The sequence below is a fragment of the Pinus tabuliformis genome, chromosome 3_1 (assembly GCF_031772625.1).
Source record: "Pinus tabuliformis cultivar Carrire ecotype Pingquan chromosome 3_1, CPIR1, whole genome shotgun sequence".
Lineage (NCBI taxonomy): Eukaryota > Viridiplantae > Streptophyta > Pinopsida > Pinales > Pinaceae > Pinus > Pinus tabuliformis.
Genome location: NC_142301.1, coordinates 495,094,032 through 495,113,732, shown reverse-complemented (window position 1 = coordinate 495,113,732; position 19,701 = coordinate 495,094,032). Strand labels below are relative to the sequence as shown.

The 19,701-nt window shown below is 36.5% G+C and overlaps 2 protein-coding genes across 2 annotated transcripts; one reads left to right on the top strand and one right to left on the bottom strand.

The window, feature by feature from the left end:
* Nucleotides 1–1,457: 1,457 nt before the first annotated feature.
* On the bottom strand, nt 1,458–19,344 carry LOC149187967 (putative NAD(P)H dehydrogenase (quinone) FQR1-like 1). Its single transcript, XM_089411520.1, has 4 exons — nt 19,099–19,344; nt 15,555–15,648; nt 5,986–6,248; nt 1,458–1,927 (listed from the first exon to the last, which is right to left on the bottom strand). The coding sequence occupies exons 1-4, from the start codon at nt 19,119–19,121 to the stop codon at nt 1,696–1,698; spliced, it is 612 nt and encodes a 203-aa protein (XP_089267646.1). The 5' UTR covers nt 19,122–19,344; the 3' UTR covers nt 1,458–1,695.
* Nucleotides 12,425–13,607, top strand: LOC149187968 (uncharacterized). Its single transcript, XM_089412379.1, has 2 exons — nt 12,425–13,388; nt 13,504–13,607. The coding sequence occupies exons 1-2, from the start codon at nt 12,425–12,427 to the stop codon at nt 13,605–13,607; spliced, it is 1,068 nt and encodes a 355-aa protein (XP_089268505.1).
* Nucleotides 19,345–19,701: the final 357 nt, after the last annotated feature.

Sequence of the window (19,701 nt, the reverse complement as noted above, 5' to 3'; positions counted from 1 at the left end):
ATATAAAAAATATATATATATTATATAAAAAACGCTCTAGGATTCGCTCCCAAACTGGGAGCTTCTGAAAATGTTGCTCCCGCTCCCGTTTTCGTTCCCGCTCCCGCTCCCAAGTAACACTGGTTTAATTATTGTTGTTCTTTGATTATCCAAGAGAAGATGCTATTTACTAGATAGTTTATCCAAGAGAAGATCCTATTTACTAGATAGTTAAGTAAAGATTCAAACTCAACACCATCAGTTCTAGTGAATGCATACTATCCCATCTGGCTAAAACACATCAATATGTCATGGAATGAGGGCAAAATCAATGAACTACTAAACCCAACATCTTGATGACATAGATCTAGCATTACTGGCAAAAAATGACTTAAATAGATCACAATCTATATGAAAAATTGTTAATCATTGATACATCTCTTGTTTAATTATTGATATTATTGATGGTGTTTAGCTGCCTAAGTTTCATTGTTCACAATGAAAATTCAATTTCCCACTAATAATTCTTGTGAATGCATAGTATCCTGCCCAATTAATAGATGTCGATGTGTCATGATAAGAGGCAAAATCAATGAACTACTAAACCCAACACCAATAAACCACTAACTGCAGCATTATGTCATATCTAGCATTACTGGCACCTTCTTTCCCTAGGAGACAATTCACATGAAAACTGGGCTTGAGAAACAAGCTGCATTGAACAATTAGTCTATGAAAAACTAAAACAAAAACTATATGGAGCTAAAATATTTGAATGAAATATGGTTGCTCACTGCAAGAAATGCATTTGCAGAACTTACATGAAAGAATTATCAACAGAAAAGTTATCAGAGTTGTAATGGAAGGAAAATTTTGGGATATTGTGATCACACGATTGGATGCAAAAGATTCAAGCACATTAACGCAACTTTCAAGAACATCATCATACATTTAACATATAAGCTTCAGAGTTCCAGCGTAAGAAACCCAAGGTAGAAATGGGCCATCTGGTAGCAAAAAAACCTAGATGAATGGAAACGAATGTTCTGTTACAGAAATAGGAAACCATAAGAGGCAATAGCAAGTCATATTTAATTGCCTATCCAACATAGCAATATCCAAGTGAGTGCACTGGGAAACTCCTCTAAATATAGAATCAATCAATGTTCAGCCTACAAAACGTAATAAACTTATGGTCACTTTGAAAACTTGTGAGGAATTTTGAGCCTTACTACAGAAATTTCAATATTTTTTGCACAATAATACACTGGAGATGCATAATTAAAAATCCCAAAAAAATACCTCCAATTTTTTTATTTTTAAATTTTGGTCACTGACAGGCTTGGTAGTATACACTATTTGGCCAACATTATCGGCCAAATAGTCTCAAGCATATCTCAAACTATCATTTACTTCAAAAAGTGGGAAAGTTCATTCTACTTTATCACGATCATGACATGAAGCCAAGCAAGAAAAAATTTGACAAAATCTCGCATGATAAAAACATGAGATATAATGTACATCAAAATAATTTTGCCATTGGCAGTCAATACTACGTTGATGATGCATGGAAGTCATAATAAAGCAGATTATTTCCATTCCAGTAGGAATTTAGGATAGAAAGTTTGCTTCTACAGACACAAATCCCGATTTTAAGGCACCAGACTAAAAAATTGATTGTGGCAATAAGCAGGAGGTATAAAAATAGGTTGCTAATCAAGCACTTCCTTTCAATTTTTTTGCAATACCAGAAATATATTTTCCCTGATGGAAAGCCTGATCCAACTCTAGCTTAGTTGGCTGACGTGTACCATCACCAGCAAATGTTCCTGCACCATATGGGCTCCCTCCCTTGACTTGTTCCATCTCAAACATTCCAGGTCCAAAAGTGTAGCCAATTGGTACATAGATCAGTCCATGGTGAACCAATTGGGTTATGGCTGTTAATCTGCACAGGGGGCAGATATGTTAAATTATCAACGTGTTGACACATTTGCTGAATTTTCAATTGAACTATTAAAGTTTAAAACACAGCAAATAGGAACTTCACAGGTCATCTGGTAACACCCTTTATATAACAGCACAAATCTCCTCATGAGCTATTACATCATTATATGCCGGTCTCCAATGACAAATAAAATCGAAATTAATAAAGAAACAATAATTGACAATTGAAATGAAATACTTTAAAAAATCCTTGGATTAGAGATACATGGAAAATGTAACTGTGCTAGCTACCATAAACAGAAAACTCACAAACACTGAACCAAAAAAGCAGGACATTTCATACCACAGTTTAGAACATTAACTGAAATAAAGATCAGTAGCCTTGTAATCATAGAGTTTACAAACTCCAGGAATGTTCATATTGATTTCGCACCCCACTCACAATCGAGGGTTCTGAAAATTTTATTTACACAGGGCCTCAGGAAAATCCATTTGTGAAAGAATTTAGAAGGGATGTTTAAGGAGATGTCAAAGAGTTCTGCTGCAGTATACCTGAGGGACTCGTACCCTAGGATGGAGGGCATATCCCCTGCATTTCCTGCATCCCAAGGACATGGGACAGGAAATATCCCCTACCATCCCTTGGAAGAGGGGGTCATTATGGAATATCCCAGAGACATCCTTATCTACACACCTTCTATTATGTCTTTCTACTGTTGGGGAATTAACTTTCGGCCTATCATGTAATTGTTTGTTCATATAGCCGTTTACACTTCCACCCGCAGTTTAAAAGGGGACTGGAAACCAAGCTGATCGTTTTGTCTGCAGTTACTAATCATTGAGAGCAGTTTATGGTTCCCCCAGTCCAACAACATATCTCACTCTTTATCCCACAAATCCCCACAAGTTTGAAATCCTCTTCCAGAGAATCTTTTACCTGTAGAATTTGTAATGAACTCAAATTACCCTCTAAGTGAATGAGGCTTTTGTGGTGGAGCATATAGATAGCAAGAGAATGCAGGGTTGATCAACCTTATTCCTAAGGAGAAAAGGAGATATTCTGGGAGGTTGAAGAACAATCAGATTGATCACTGGATTAGAGATCATAGCTAAAGTCATTGCCAATAAGAATAGATCCTTCGGCTGCAAGAATTATCCACCATGAGCAATCAAGTTTTATAAAAAATCAGTTCATCCTAAACAATTATATTACAACCTAGGAAAGCCTTAAAGAAGCAAGGGAAACAAGTTAAAAAATATTATCCCTGAAAGTTGACTTTCATAAATATAGGTTGACTGGAATTTCATCCTTGATATGCTCTCTAGGTTGTGTTTTAGGATCGTCTTTACTCAACTGGAGCACACTCCTTTTCAAATCTCTCTACCACAGTTTGTGCTGATGGTCAGGTGTTAAAGGGTGTTACAGCAATCTTTCAGGCAAGGACTCCCACTAGCCTCTTTTTTATAAGGTATTGCAGCAGATTTGTTAGGATATCTCCTTAAAACTGCTCCAATGAAAGGTGGGGTTCAAGGAAATTCCTCTTCCAGATGCCAAATCTTTATTCAATGTTCATTTTACTAATGATTCTGCTCTGCTCAGGGAAAAATGCAATGCCTTGAAATTTATGCTCAAGCAGCAATAGCAGCAGTCTTGGGCAAGAAGATTTTCCAGAGTGAATTGTCAAACAGTGGAAGATTATTCATCCAGGTCAGAGCATAATCTCCTTGGGTATTCCTTTTTCCATTTGTGTCTCCAAAGACTTGTGGAAATTGTGTTTTCAACAAATATGAAAGCAAGAATATTCTTTGTTTTTAGAAGTGTCTCTGACACCCCCATAGTCCATAGATCACTGATTGTAAGTCATATAGTCCCATTGACCTTCTTCCTTGGTCATTTGTGTACATCAACAAATTAACCAATCTTTTTTGTGGGTTATGAATCTTGACCTAGGGGAGATGCTGTAGACTGCTGAAATGAAAGGGTCTTATGAAAATATACCCTCAACAGGTTGAATCAATATTGTAGATAGAATTTTGGCAGCAAGACATGTTTTATTCTACCTACCACCTTCCTTCATACAGAAAGTTGGAAATCATTTTAAAGGTTCACAAGGGAGAAACTCAGAGAGAAGCAAGGTATTCAAGTTTCAACTAGTCTCAAGGGACAACTGGAACATTGCCAAGTGAAGCCACCAAGCTAGGCTTGATTGACATACGAACACAGGGGAATTGCTGGAAACTTGACACTGGGCAGCCAAATGGTTTGTCTGAGCATTGAGCAATGAATGGCAGGCTCATTGGCATATTATCACATATCACAAGTTTAAAATGCTACTCATGTAGGTGATTAAAATGTCTGTCTGGGATCCAGGATATTGTTGGAGCAGTTGCAAATTTCCAGATCAGAAATTCTCATGCAGATTTGGTAGGGCCTTGGCAATTAGCATCCAAGGAACTTCATTCAGACTTGAGCAGCCTTGGAAATGGATGGTAACTAGTGCAAGGATCCATTTGGTCCTTCCTTTTGATTCTTGAAGAAGGGACAACTTGATTTAATTCCCCGCTTTTGCAGAAAAGAGACTTCCAAAGAAGGGCTTCCACATCTGGGGGGATTTATGGCACAACAATAGAGATAATCAGTTGCTTGAAGGTTTATCAATCATTCAAAAAGGCTTTACACTACTAATAGGTGCACCTGGACAGGCTCCTAATTCTAGCTTACAAAAGATTGACTTTGATGGTTAGGGACCAATTTTGAAGGATTGGAAATGGTAATATAGGAATCCATTTATGGACTAGAATTAAAGAGTTATCTTCAGAGCTCATGACACATCATCTCTTTGCAGAATATCTTGACAAAAAGTGAGCCATCCTATACAATGAAATTAAGTGGCTTAAGAGTTGTCAAAATATCTAGAATTGCCACTTTTCATTTAAGATCAAGGAGCTTGGATGGTTGCTGCTCGATAACAGCTTAGCAGTTAAAGATAAGCTTCATCACTGCCTAACAGATGGCTGTTGCATGATTTTCACAAGATAAACGCAATAAGTAGATTGGGGCATGCCATTGGAATGCCATCACATTAAACTGATGGGTTAAAAATTACTATTTTACAATGCCATCTTTAAGGTGAACCCAAAAAGCTGCATGTTTTGTAAGAAACACAATCAGTAAAGAAGCCACAATAAACTGATATATCACAGACAGTGAAGATGTGAACGGGTAATTTCATTGCATTTTAACATGGTAAAGAGAAGAGGATTGGGAAAGGAACTATATGATCTGTTATTTGATGTATATTATCAGTCAAACTGCAAAGTACTTATAACAGGAATGCATTAGCAGATGGATCCTGACGGATGTAGTGTCATCCTTGCTAGTAATCCCTCTAAAAATTGCATCTAATTACGTGTACTTGAGAATCTGAATTTAGGAAGTCCATGAACATCATTTTTCATTTTTCAACTTGGCCTCTAAAAAGCTAGGGTGGTAGAAGATAATAAAACGTTTCAGCTTCTGAAAATGACATATATCCTAAGTGGGCAAGCAATCCAGAGAATAATCATCCTGTTTGAAGGTCTACCTAGTATTCCAAATGAAACCAATATTATAAAATAAATCAAGCTTCAAAGTAAAATGGCTGAGCAAGGCATGAATTCAGTTCTTTCCGAAAAATAATAAGATTTGAGACTGATTACATCAAAAATCCTGTTTCTTTGCTGCACATACTTGATAGGTATGACCACAAAAGTCCTTGCAGTGTGAAATGGACTTAAGAAAGCTTAGCATGTTCTAACTTTGAGTATAGTATACACTGTACAGGAATTAAATCCTTCCAATTATAATTTTTTTTATATATTCTATTTTTCAGGTACATTAAAATGTCTCCCGTGGTTATGTATCACTTCATGAAAATAAAATTATGACAGTATTTTAAGGGAAGATAACCTCCTCTGCTATTGATAAAAGGGAGCGATTTAGAAATAATGATCAGAAGATTCAGAAACAATTACAACGTTTGCACTCTTTTATTTGATTTTTGGGTCTCGGGATCTTACGGAGTAGTTTCTTGGCCACCACCCTGAGATCCTGTGCTATAAAAGATGCCTGCTGGTTTGCCTGCCAATTGCTGAGTTCGCCATAACCCTCCTGTTGCATCCAAGAAAGCCTTAAATTGGGCTGCCATCATGCCATATCTTGTGGGAAAGCCCAGTATGAGGGCATCTGCATCAGCAAGTTGTTGCGGCTCTATGATGGGCACTTCAGACCTTGGTGGTGTATTCATTTTAATCAATACCTCCTCAGGAAGTGTTTCCGGAACCTGCAGGGACCAAGCTTCTTCTGCTTAGTAAAATTATAAGAATAAATACAAGGGTAGTAATTGTTAGCCTTCTGGACAGCAGGAAACAAGAATGAGATGGAAACAAAAGAACTTGGAAAGTGCAAAGCCTGATGGTTTGTCACATAATGTCCCACATTTACAAGTAAGAGAGGCGAAATTATGTGAGGTAAGTAAAATAGATATATTGACTATACAATGGATGATAATACAATGTCTAGACTCTAGAATTAGGCTTATATATTCAGATAGATGCCTTACATGTGCATTAATACTGATTTAATGAGGCATATGACAAAAAGCATTTGAATATTTAAATATCTAATGCACCAGACTCTGGCAAGATACTGAAACTCAAGAAGGCTGCAACGCTAAGGGAACATTTGTTCATAAACCAAACCTTACAGTAAAGTTAAGAACGTAACTCTAACATGTTAGAAACTAATATGATAATGTCAGGTGAAAGAAATACAATGGACTCTAATCAAGGTACTGTATTTAAAAGAACTAACATACAACACATTAAGTATAAACATAGTAAAGACGCTAAAATAATTAACAAGCATCCAAGAGCTTCTGAAGCTACATATGGAAGCTGTTAGGATCCATTAATATATCTGCATTGTAAACAGTACCAGTGTCAATCCATCTTAACCCAAGATCTATAAAGCACCAAGAGTGATCAAATCCCTCTGAAACACAACTTTTTAACAATGCAAAACTAGAGTAAAGGTTTGCACCTTGAGGGACTTGATTCCTCCCGTTGTTTGAGAGACCATGGTTAATATGGATCTACATCAGTTTATGTATATATATATATTCAGTTTGGGCTTTGAGTTTTGCATAAGATTGATGTAGTCCTATGAGGACTGTATATGAAGTAATGATCCTTCAGGCCTACAGGCCTTGTAGTGCCCTTCTTAGTTTGTGTTTACAGTCTCATATGCTGGGTCTTGACCCAAAATTTGTAAATATTTGTATTGTTTATATCATTGGAGATCAGAATTTTGGGGGAACCGTTGATGGACATTAAAATGTGAACTTTGGTCCAATGTAGCAGCATTTCTGAAAAGTGCCTCTCGATGCATGAACAATTTAAGAAAATATTTATAAATGTTATATCCAATACAGTATTTGAGTTATAAAATGTCGAACAATTCCCAAAATGTGGTAGACACAGGAATTTAAACAGAGAATTACATTATATGCATAGATTCAATGCAACCATTTAGTAAGTTCACAAAACAATCATGATAAATCTGTCCTGTGAGTTTCATAAACAATCATGATATTGCCAAAAATATGCTGCGACTTTAATCAAAATATAGGCAATTCTTTTCTCTGAAATCCTGAACATAATTGACACAAATGGACATACAATATTTGATTGGGAAGACCTAGTATGATTTCAAACTTACTTAAAACGTCAAAATAAGTTGAATTAACCATTTTAAAGGTAAAATTGCAGCTTGTTTTCTTACTCGAATTCTAGCAGTCGTTTTGACATATTACAGGTAACTTTTAAATAAAACCTTAAGTTTGCAAGTTGCTTACGTTTCTTACAGCTCAAGGCAATAATGTTAATCTATTTTCCTGTTGAGGGCTTGAACTAACCCAGAGCCTTTGGAGAATCACAAATGCTACCATCATTGTCACAAACCATCTGTTGGTGTTTCTAATTGAAAGTAACTTGCGAGTCAAAATTCACAACTCAGATCATTTCTATAATCAAAACCTGAAACTGTCTTTTGATCAAACCATTTAGCACTTTTAATGTTTTAAGAGAACTTTTTAAAGAGATCTGAAATCATATATCAAAAGCAGAACCACTATAACAAGAACTAGTAACAAGAGAATATTTAGTAAAAGTCGTATGTGCATTGTGGATAGAAAACTTTGGATGTGGGGCATGGTAACTGCAGATTCATTGGTTTATTGTTTCACTCGCTCAAATAACTGGGAATATCTTATTTCACGTTGCAATTAAATATAAATGTTGTACTTGGTTTTGGTGTTATTCCAAGTCCTTAACTCCCACTGTCGTTGAGTATATCCCAATTGTAATCTTGCAGCCCATTTAAGGTCATCTGCATGTGTTTCGATCACGGTGGCATCATTTACTTCTTGTGAGTGACTCTTCAGCCCATGGTTGAATAGAGCCCCTAAAAGTCATAAGGGAAAAGGGGAGTTTGAGGACAATTTCTGCATGTGACCTGGAAAACAATAACAGGTGATTCAACCTTTTCTATTGTCGAGTGCAAAACCATAGAAATTTGTTTTTTTTCCTTCTAATTAGTCACTTACACAAATTACAAGTAATATGTAAATAAATAAAAGTAAGTGATCACAGGTTCCTGGTTCAAATCCCCCTGGGCAAGTCATGCTAAATCTACATTAACAGGTTTTAGGCATGCTATGCACAAATGTGGGGAAGCACCCCTTCGTGTTTCCCCACATGGTTTTCCTTGAAAAAAGAAAAAGAAAGTGGATTAAGAATGTACATACTAAAAGTCATAACGGAAGTATATTACGTAATAGGAGAAGTGGCACACAAAGCTTCAGAAGCAGATTTCATTCAAATTAGCTGGAAGCAGAGTGCAAAGTGACATGCTATACCTATAAATGATCACATAGAAGAGTTGGGATGCATTGAATTCAGTTGCAATTGATATCCCTCAACTCCTACTTGGCACTATCTGACCCATATCCAACAAATCCTAAATCATATTTTCTACCTTATCCTTAAGGTGGGATATATGTAGTGAGGAACACAAAGCAATTTAAACCCCAGTTCCACTAAAGGATATGTTCTTGCCCCCTGATTCAATGACAACCTTTTAGATAGGTACTTATGCAAACTCATCAATAAGTTGTTCCATCTGTTTTTATCTTGTGTGATTTTATGACGTGCAGGCCTTTCCTAGAACTAGACTAAAAATGAAACATCACTCACAACTAGCAAGTTGTTTGGCCCTTTTGCTATGTAATAACAATGTCTTTGCACAAGGTTGCAGTCCTCTAGATGTGATTAGTTGTTATCACAATTCATGTGTAATTCACCCAAGGTTTCAATCATTATGCCCCCAAAGGTCATATCATCTCCTGGATGGTACTCAATCAAATGGGGGTCGATGGAACCCCAATTGGACTATCTGATGGCACTGAGGTCAGGTATGACAGAACACTGGAGTTAGGACAGAACAATGCCATAGAATAGGGAAAATTTTTGAAAAGACTAACTCCAAAGACTCTCAGACCCACAAAAACATTTATCTAGTTGCTATTGAATGTAATAACGAATTCCTCCAGACAATTGGAGGCCTGGGAGAGTCTATGCCATATGGAAAGGGCGGATAAAGACAGCAGAGGAGAGAGTGGAACTGCAGAACTTTATGGGTGAGATGAAGGATTCCCTGCTGAAAGAAAAGGCTAAATGCCAAAAGACAGAGGCCAAACATAGGAGAAGTCACAAAGTTCTTATGAAGTTTGCCATGAATTTAATAGCTGCGTAAGCCCAAACCCGATTGAAGCTGACAGAATGTATCAAGGCAAGACCATGCAAGGCACACTGTAAATGCTCAAGCTCAGCTACCACTAAAGCTGGAGCTGTTGTGGAAAGAAGACCTGGATATTTAAAAGAAGCCTTCTTCAAAGGCAGGCCTCACCTGGGAACTGTGCCAACCATCTCTTCAGACAAGGATGACAAACCAGGCAACAAACACAAAAATAATTCAAAGAAAGAGTGAAAAGCTTGAAATTCCCTGATCTAGCAGTTTGCATAATCATAAAAACAGCTCAAATATAAGCTATGTTACGAGAAATGGGAAATGGAGCAAGAGGGTTTCGAGGGATAAGAAACACAAACCCCCCTCACAGCATATATTATGCATATAAAATGATGAGTAATATATCCTGGATGGAAACAAGAACAAAGAAGGGAATAAAACAAGAAATGAATCTCCTAATCAAGTTTCCAATGACATAGTGCTTCTAAGAAATAGTGAAACTTTTGTTTTCATTTTGCCACATCCGGTTCCTAGTTTGTGCTCATATAATGAAAAATATCAGGAAAGAAACAATTCAGAGTGTAACTCCTGATAAGACGTATATGCCAGCTCAGTCCAGTGTGGAGACTATACCTGGCTAATCTCTCACAAACTAAAATGTAACAAATGATTCCAAAAGGCATGTCTATTATAAGACTGAAAGGTCTACTTCTACCCATTTGCCTTTAAATACAAGGGAAGAATTTTTCGCTGTAAATTGTCTTTATCTTAATATCCCTAAGAAGGTGGCCATACAGCCTTTAATTCCTCCTAAAACTTATGCTATCCATTCTAACCCATGTTGTGCTTCCCTAATTAGTTTTCCTCATTGTTGGGCAAGAATGTCAGCATTTCTTCTTACAAGGGAAGAGTAGGACAGCCATTAGACATTATGACATTTCACTTAATTTGACTACAAAAACTGTTTTGAAACGTAACATTTGCCAGAATCTAAGAAAAATAAATAAAACGAATCAAGCAGAAACTAATCTTTAACATAGTTTTTGGAATTTTTATTTTTCCAGGTGATTCTGTAATTAGCAAATAAACATTTTTCTCAATGGTGTTTCTTATAACATTTTTTTCCAAAAGCATTGATGTAAAGTGCACTTCTGCTTTCTCTCTCTCAAACTGTTTTCAAAACTACATACCTATTGTCTTTCCAAATATATTCTACTCCAACTTTTGATTCCAACCAGTGTTGTTAAAATCGCGATTTTATCCCCAACCCGACCAAATCGCGATTTTTATCCGTAAAAATTGCCACTTTTTTTTATACCGATTTTTATCGAAAAAAATCGCGATTTTTTCGAAAAAATCGCGATTTTTAGCTAAAAAATCGTCCTATGCGCGGGCAGCGGGTTTTTTATATGCAAAATCGATTTTTTTTTTAATTCATTGTGCTGTCCGCGCGGAGGAGGAGGAGAAGAGGTGAGGGAGAGGAGCTGAAGGGTTTCCGTCGGATTTGGGAGCGAATCCAAGCGTTTTTAGGAGGAATCCAAGCCAAGATCACCAATTTGTCCATAAAAAAGGTATGTAGATTAATTTTTTTTTGTTTTGCTTCTATAAAAACTTTGTTTTTCATTGTTTTTAAAGAATTTTTTGAAATTTTTCATTGATTTGGGATGGGTAATTTGTTATGACTATGAGAACCAATTTTTTATTTTTATTTTCTCATTTTTTTTAAACATTGTTTATTTTTTTTGAATTTTCATTGTTTTTTGGCATTTGCCATTGGCATTTGGTTGGGTAACTTGGGTTTGGAAATTGGGATTTTGGAAATAATTAACTTGTAATTTTGTAAATGCTAAATTGTAGTTTGTATTATGTAATCCTAAATTCCTATTTCCTAATCCTTATTTTTCCATAGGTTTGCAAATTCAAAATTCAAAAACAAACATGCCAAGGAAATTGGATCCTTTCTGGGAATATGGTGAACCTAAAACTCCGAATGATAGACAAAACTTGTATTGCAAGTTGTGTGGAAAGGAGATATTCGGGGGGGTGTACAGGTTGAAGTTCCACCTTGCACAAATCCCTGGACGTGATGTGGTGCCCTGTCAAAATACAAATGCTGAAATTATCCGAAAAGCCATGAGAGCATTGGGAGAATTAGAGCACACTAGAGAGGCCAAAGAAGAACTCAAAAGGCAACTAAAAAGGTCAGCTGAAGGAAGTGGGCCAAGTGGCACTGGTTCTACGGCAGCGTCAGTCAATCCGGTAGTTGCATCATCATTTTTTGTTCCTCGAACCACACCTGGTGCACAACCAACTATCGGTTCAATGCTAAAAAGAAATGAAAAACAACAAGCTGACAAGTTGATGACAAAATTTCTCCTCTGGAGTGATATTCCTTTCAGCATTGTAAGGAATAATCCATTTTTCCAACCTACTGTTGATGCTATTGCCAGTGTTGGCTCGGGGTACAAAATCCCTTCTCTTCATGATTTCAGAGGCCGGCTTCTTCAAGATGAAAAGCGTGACTGCACCCAAAGATTGGAGGATTTTAGGGCATCATGGGCACAAACAGGATGCACTGTTATGTCAGATGGTTGGACTGACCAAAAGGGGAGAACCCTTATAAATTTCTTGGTTAGTTGTCCCAAGGGGACTATGTTTATCAAATCTATTGATGCAACTCATCAAATCAAAGATGCAAAAACTTTATGTGATTTGCTGGATGTGTTTATTTTGGAGGTGGGTGCAGAAAATGTTGTCCAAGTCATAACGGACAATGCTGCAAATTATGTTGCTGCTGGTAGAATGCTTATGGATAGGCATCCTACTTTATTTTGGACACCTTGTGCTGCCCATTGTATTGATTTGATGTTAGAGGACATAGGGAAAATTCCCTTTGTCAAAGAGACTGTTGACTCATCAAAAAGCATCACAAAATTTATTTACAATCACACATCTGTGCTTAGCTTGATGAGACAATGCACCAACAACAAAGAGTTGGTGCGCCCCGCCATTACACGGTTTGCGACGAGTTTCATATCTCTTCAATCCCTCTTGAAATCTATGTGGGATTTGAAGAGAATGTTTCTTTCAGAGGAGTGGCGTTCTTCGCCAATGAGCCGCAAACCAGAAGGAGAGGCCGTGTGCAGACTTGTTTCATACCAAGAAGACTTCTGGGCGGGAGTGCAGGAGGTGTGCGCTGTCACTAAACCTTTGGTAAAGGTTCTTCGGTTGGTAGATGGTGAGAAGCCCGCAATGGGCTATTTGTATGAAGCCATGGACAGGGCCAAAGAAGCCATTCGGTCCTACTATGATGACAAGGGAGATGATGGGTTCCAGAGACAACTCCTTCTATGGAACGTCATTGATGAGCGATGGAACAACACACTCCATCGTCCCATTCATGCTGTTGGGCTTTTCCTGAACCCTACATTTTCTTATGCATGTGGGTTTGATTTTGATGCTGAGATCATGGATGGATTATTAACCTGTGTCCAGAAGATGGTGAGATCTCCAGAACAACGTATAGAGATCTCTAAACAAATTGAGACGTATAAGATGTCAGGTGGCACATTTGGCTTTGAGATGGCTGTCACTGATAGGACGATCAAAATGCCAGGTATTTTTTAGTTTGTAACTTTGTACTTTGTAACTTTGTTTCAAATTTCATTGTCTCTTCAAATTCCATTTTTTTCTTATGTTTATTTAAAATTTTATTTGTAATTTTGTTGTAGACGCATGGTGGAAGATGTATGGTGGCAGAGTACCCCTTTTGCAAAAGCTTGCCGTACGCATCCTCAGCCAAACATGCAGCTCCTCGGGATGTGAGCGCAATTAGAGTGTATTTGAAAAAATACACAACAAGAAGCGCAATAGGTTAACAACTTAACACTTAAACATTTAAAATATTGCAAATTTCCAAATAAATTTTTGAATTCATTAAACAATATTTTTTTTATAATATTAATTATTAATTATTATTTCATGAACTTTGTACAGGTTGGAGTCCCGTAAGACTTAATGACATGGTCTATGTCTACTACAATCTTCGATTGTGGGTGAGGCAACTAGACAAGACACCTGATATGGATGCCATCTCATTGGATGGGATTGACACCACTGCTGAATGGAGGGTTGAGACCGAGAGGCCTCTCATGGATCCCACTGAGGATTGGTTAGTGCAGGATGAGGGGGAGGAGGAGGAGGAGGAGGAGGAGCAGGAGCAGGAGGAGGAGGAGTTGGAGGAGAAGGAGGAGGAGGTGACACCGCCTACCCGGGCTACCACTACCACCAATAGAGGACGTGGTCTCCGTCTACCTACAGTAGCTGCTACTTCTACAGCTACTTCTTCAGCTTCTAGAGCACGTCAGACTCCACTGCCATTTCCACCACCACAGGCACCAGCATCTTCATCTAGGGGGAAAGGGAAAGCAGTGACATTTTCTCGCAAGAGGGGCAGAGGAAATCAATAGGATTAGAGTCTTAGACTTTCATTTTATTGTATATGACATTATGACATGATGAGATACATTATCATATTTTTTGTTGATATTTTGAGGCTGAGTTGGGACTCAGGACTTACTATTCAGGACATGATTCAATGTTATGTGTGATTTTAGCGCTAGAAATGATATTAAACATCTTATATATTAGTTTTTTTATCATATTTATGTGTCAATGTATTTATTTTATGTTGTAGATGGTTTAGATATTAAAAAAATTGAAAAAAAATGAAAAAAAATGAATATTTTTGTGCCAAACGATTTTTTCCCGCTTTTTTCCGATTTTTTCCCGATTTTAACGATTTTTTCCGCTTTTTTCCCGGCGCCGATTAAATCCCGATCGCGCTTTTAACAACATTGATTCCAACAATCAATGGTAATATTGATTTCTCTGTCATTTTCAATGTCCCTCCATTTCACCTTACCAAACAGATTTCCTTTCTAAACCTTCCTCCATTTTCCAGGTCACATCATGTCAGCCATGTAATTCTATGCATTATCTGTACTATGCACTATCTGTACTAGATGCTTTTTGTATGTGGGGAACATTGCCTCTTGACTGTGAGACAAGGATGATGTCAGGTTAAACTTTAAAGGATCTGTTCAATGCAAATTAGAGCGTTCTCAACACAGTGCTCTATGGATACACGTTACAAAGCTTTTATATATGAGTGAGGAGCACATCTTTGCATGCTTGTGAGAGAAGTATATAATATATAATGGCCGAAAAGAATTCCTTCCATGGAAATTATAAGCTACTCAACCAACCAACGAGCAAAATAAAGCAATGCCTCTTGTTTGTTTACTAGGTCTAAAATCTTGCCAGCAAGGTCATGAATTCTTCCGGTTGTAAGGTCCTGCAGGTTGTACTCATACAGGGTAGCAGTAGCCCATGCCACATCATTTTTATATGATTCATTAACTGAGGATTCGTTTTGGCTTCTCTTCCAATTTCATTTATTGATTGTGAATTAACTTCCAGTAGATAGAGCAAAAGGGATCAAGCCAGCCCTGTTGATATGACCAAATATAGTGCCCCAACTTGGCAGTTGTACAGGAACAATCTAAGAGATGATCAACCACACAAGATGACCAGCAACTTGCAATGAAGGGAAACAACCCTTTGTTGACCAAATAAATTATTCACGCTAACTTGCCACAAAATAGATCAACCTTGTTATTTTCTTTGCTTCCTTCAAGGTTGATAGTGTAAATAACTTGTACACGTTCTGGCGTTTATTTTCTTAGATTTTATTATATTAGAAAAGGAAAAATGCCCAAACCTGCCACAAAGTAGCCTCTACACCTTCCACAGAATCCGCACCTTTTTTAATCTCCTCTGCAAGCTTCTCCACATGTCCATACATGGAATAGTACCTGGAATGACATTGTTTAAAGAAGGGTGTTACATGTATGGAACTTACAGCAATTCTAATATATGTATATTGAATGGCTGACTGCTCTTTCATCAATTATACTGTTTATTTGCATGGAAAGAAAGGTCAATTTAGTTTTAAATACATAATTACGACAACATGCAAATGTGATTATACAGACGAAGGATAAAACATCTCCAAATTCTGATTGGGAGGAATCCTATTTGAGACACGTGGGCAAAACAAAAAAGTAGTCTAAGGCAATTATAATAACCTATCTCTACTTACAACTGTATTAATGACAATTTTTCTTTCTAAGCTTTTGCCATTTTTCAAATGAATTTGCCTTCACATTTATACAAAAGCAACTAATAAGACAATGTATATCACATGACCAATATCTATAAAGATCAGAAGAATAAGGATCCTTTGCACAAAACAATAGAGAGCTTTTGAATTCGCACAAGTCAGGTATGTGGCAAGGTGCATATTTGTGGCCTATTAGGTGCATATCGTTATGTATTTATAAAGACATTGAGCCAGAAAAAATCCAAAGTTTCCATAAGGTTAAACACAATGAGAGCGATAAAGTTTATTAATTCATGAAAGGGTAAAGGGGAAATTTAACACGTTACAACAATTTTTGAACATTAATACGAAATATTTTTCATCCTATAGCCTCTTAACGAACAAGTTTCATTTGCAGTAACCAATATCGTAAATCTGATTATATGAAATGCCATCACTGTACAAACCGTAGAACCATAAAATGGAGTACCCATGCTGGGGAAGCAGATTGACAATTACCTAAAACATAAGGCTGACTGTGGCTATGCTTTCTACAAACTACCCTTCCAAATTATATCCTAAATTGAAACGATAGGAACTGAGTAAATATGCTCTTATTTCTCATTTTTTGGTTTCAACTTTTAAATCAAGCCGAAAAATATCTATGACAGATTGTGAAGGACAACATCCAAAAAGTGTAGGTTATTTATAAAAGAAGACTAGGCTGAGAAGCTCATATATCTATATCTATATATATATATATATATAGATATAGATATATGAGCTTCTCAGCCTAGTCTTCTTTTATAAATAACCTACACTTTTTGGATGTTGTCCTTCACAATCTGTCATAGATATTTTTCGGCTTGATTTAAAAGTTGAAACCAAAAAATGAGAAATAAGAGCATATTTACTCAGTTCCTATCGTTTCAATTTAGGATATATATATATATAGGTTTGAACACTTGATGTTATGAGCTTAATCATCGATAATACACTCCGAATATAGAATGGATCCAAAGCGTAATGATATAGGAGAAAATCTCCCAACAACTCTAGGAGAAAATCTCCCAACAACTCTAAACAGTAACAATATCAAATCTTCTATACCAATTACTCATAGTCGTGTAGGCCTAGGTTTGAGGCTGACCTAGTCTTTACTTATACATGTGATCCCCTATATTAACTAGAGGGTCATAAGTATAACACATTGCTGAAATTTAGTTTTGGATAGGAAGATGGGGGAAGGGGAAGAGGAGGAAAGTATGATTTGGGAACTTTATTGTTTGCATCGAATTTGAGATAACCACCTGTGACATTCAGCTTCATGTAACAAGCTCGGAGGTATCTTCATTCTTCAAAAATCAAAGGTTCTCATAGCTAGCTATACCTATTCATCTGGCCATATACGTTCATTGCTAAGCAAGATGAATCAATATACTGGATGCGTTCCCAGCTGGATAAGTTAATCAAAATCCCAATAACAATTAACAAAATCGTTAAATGTCTTCTGGAATTTATTATTAGAATTTAAAATAACCATCTTCCAATATTTAGACGATGAATTAGCCACAGTTATATCAAAAGAACCATCCACGTGTATTTCCACTCACTGCCGAGATTGAGTTGAAACAGTGATTTCAGCTTAATAAAACAGCTGTGAGAGTCTATCACCCAAAAGAAAAGACAGAAACAAACGCACTTAATAAAACTGCTGGTTATACTTAACTAGTCAAATGCTTTTGCAATCTACATTATTGTGATAGATTCAGTTCGATATAAGCAACTGCAGGGTTTTTGACTTACTTACCTAACATGGCCTTAACCTTAAACTTTGTACTTGTAAATGTAAATCCAAAACCAAAAGACCAAACGAGGGTCTTTAGGATCTAATTAAACTCAACATCATAATTTATGAGAATTGTGGCTCTTAAATTACTGAAATTTGATTTACACTAACAATTTCAAATGATTTGGGCACTCTAATTAACAAAAAAGTAACGTTTTTGCACTCTACATCACTGCCTGCGCGATTTAGTTCAACATAAGCAACTGCAGGGGTTATGACATTCTAAAGCATGGCCTTAACCTTAAACTTTGTACTTGTCAATGCAAATGAACCCCAAGAGACCAAACCCGGTCTTTAGGTACAAAATTAACTTATCATCATAATTTGTCAAAAATGTGGCTGTCAATTACTGAAATTTCATTTAAATCAACAATTGCGAAGGATTTTGGCACTCTAATTAACAAAAATGTTAAAGGCTTTTGCAATTTGCGTAATTGCCTGCGAGATTTAGTTCGACATAAGCAACTGCAGGGCTTTGATTTCTTATCTAGCCAAGCCTTAACGTGAAACGTTGTGCTTGTAAATGTAAATCCACAGTGCACACCACAAAACCAAACCATGGTTCAGGGTCTAATTTCACTTATCATCATAGTTTCTGAGAATTGTGGCTCTCAATCACTGAAATTTGAAATTTGATTGAACTCAACAATTCAGAAGGATGAAAAAATTGTCAAAAAAAATTGCAATCTACATAATTGTCTGCGAGATTTAGTTCGACATAACCAACTGTAGGGGTTTCGACGCTCTAATCCAACATAGCCTCGACCTTGAACTTTACACTTGTAAATGCAAATCCATGCCAAAAAAATCCAAACCGGCGTCTTCCGGGTATAATTGAACTTAATACCATAATTTCTGAAAATTTTAGCTATCTATTACTGAAAACTGATTTAAATTAACAAATCCGAGGGATCTTAACTCTCTAATACTGAAATTTGAGTTTCATTAACAATTCCGCGGAATCTTGGCTCCCTATTGCTGAAATTTGATTTAAATTCGCAATTCCAAGGGATCTCGACTCCCTATTAATGAAACATGATTCAAAGTACCAGCTCCGAGAGATTTTGGCACTCTATTACTGCAATTTTGGTTTAGAATAAGGGCGATCTGAGCAAATCACTATCGAAATGCAAATTCGTGCGGGGCGCTGAGAGAAGAACAAAAAATCCCTGAGTTTCCATCTACGCCCCGATATTAAGAATTAAAACGGATCAAGGACTCGATCTTCAGCAGAAAATGAAAATATTGCTTCATTATGAAAACATATACACAAAATATGTAGCAAATAACATAAGTATGGTGAGTAAATCTTACACTATGTATACTTTGGTGGCCATCTCGAGAATGCTAGGGTTCAAGATAATTCGTCCAGCAAGATGATTTTAGCTCTGACGATCAGTGAATTTAGCTCTACACGACGGTACTGGAAGGGCTAATGGCCATTTTATAGGCACGGTCTGTAAGGAGTTTGTCAACTGCCCAGATCGGACGGTTGCGTATTCTCCCAGTTTCTTGGACAGTGATCACAGTTGTAAGATAGATTTATTCATTACGCCATTACGGCGTAGGATGCAGGATAAGAATTACATAACACCATCCTTATCGCCGATGACAAGATTCATTCAAAATCATTTAGAGGATAAAATGGTTAAAATTTTTGGATATCTTAATCTGGTAAAAATTTGGTTCAAAAAAAAACTATTGTAATTTAAAAATAAATTAATTAATTGACTCCAAGAAAATCATTTTATTTCAATGTGTTGGTGATAATTATCATCTTAAATCATTTTTATTTTGTTTCATGGGTTAGTGATAATTTTTAATCGTATTCATTTTATTTTTTATTAAATTTTTCAATAAAGCAAACCATGACTTTTCAAATTATTTTAATGTATTAATTAGAGTTTAGTATAATAT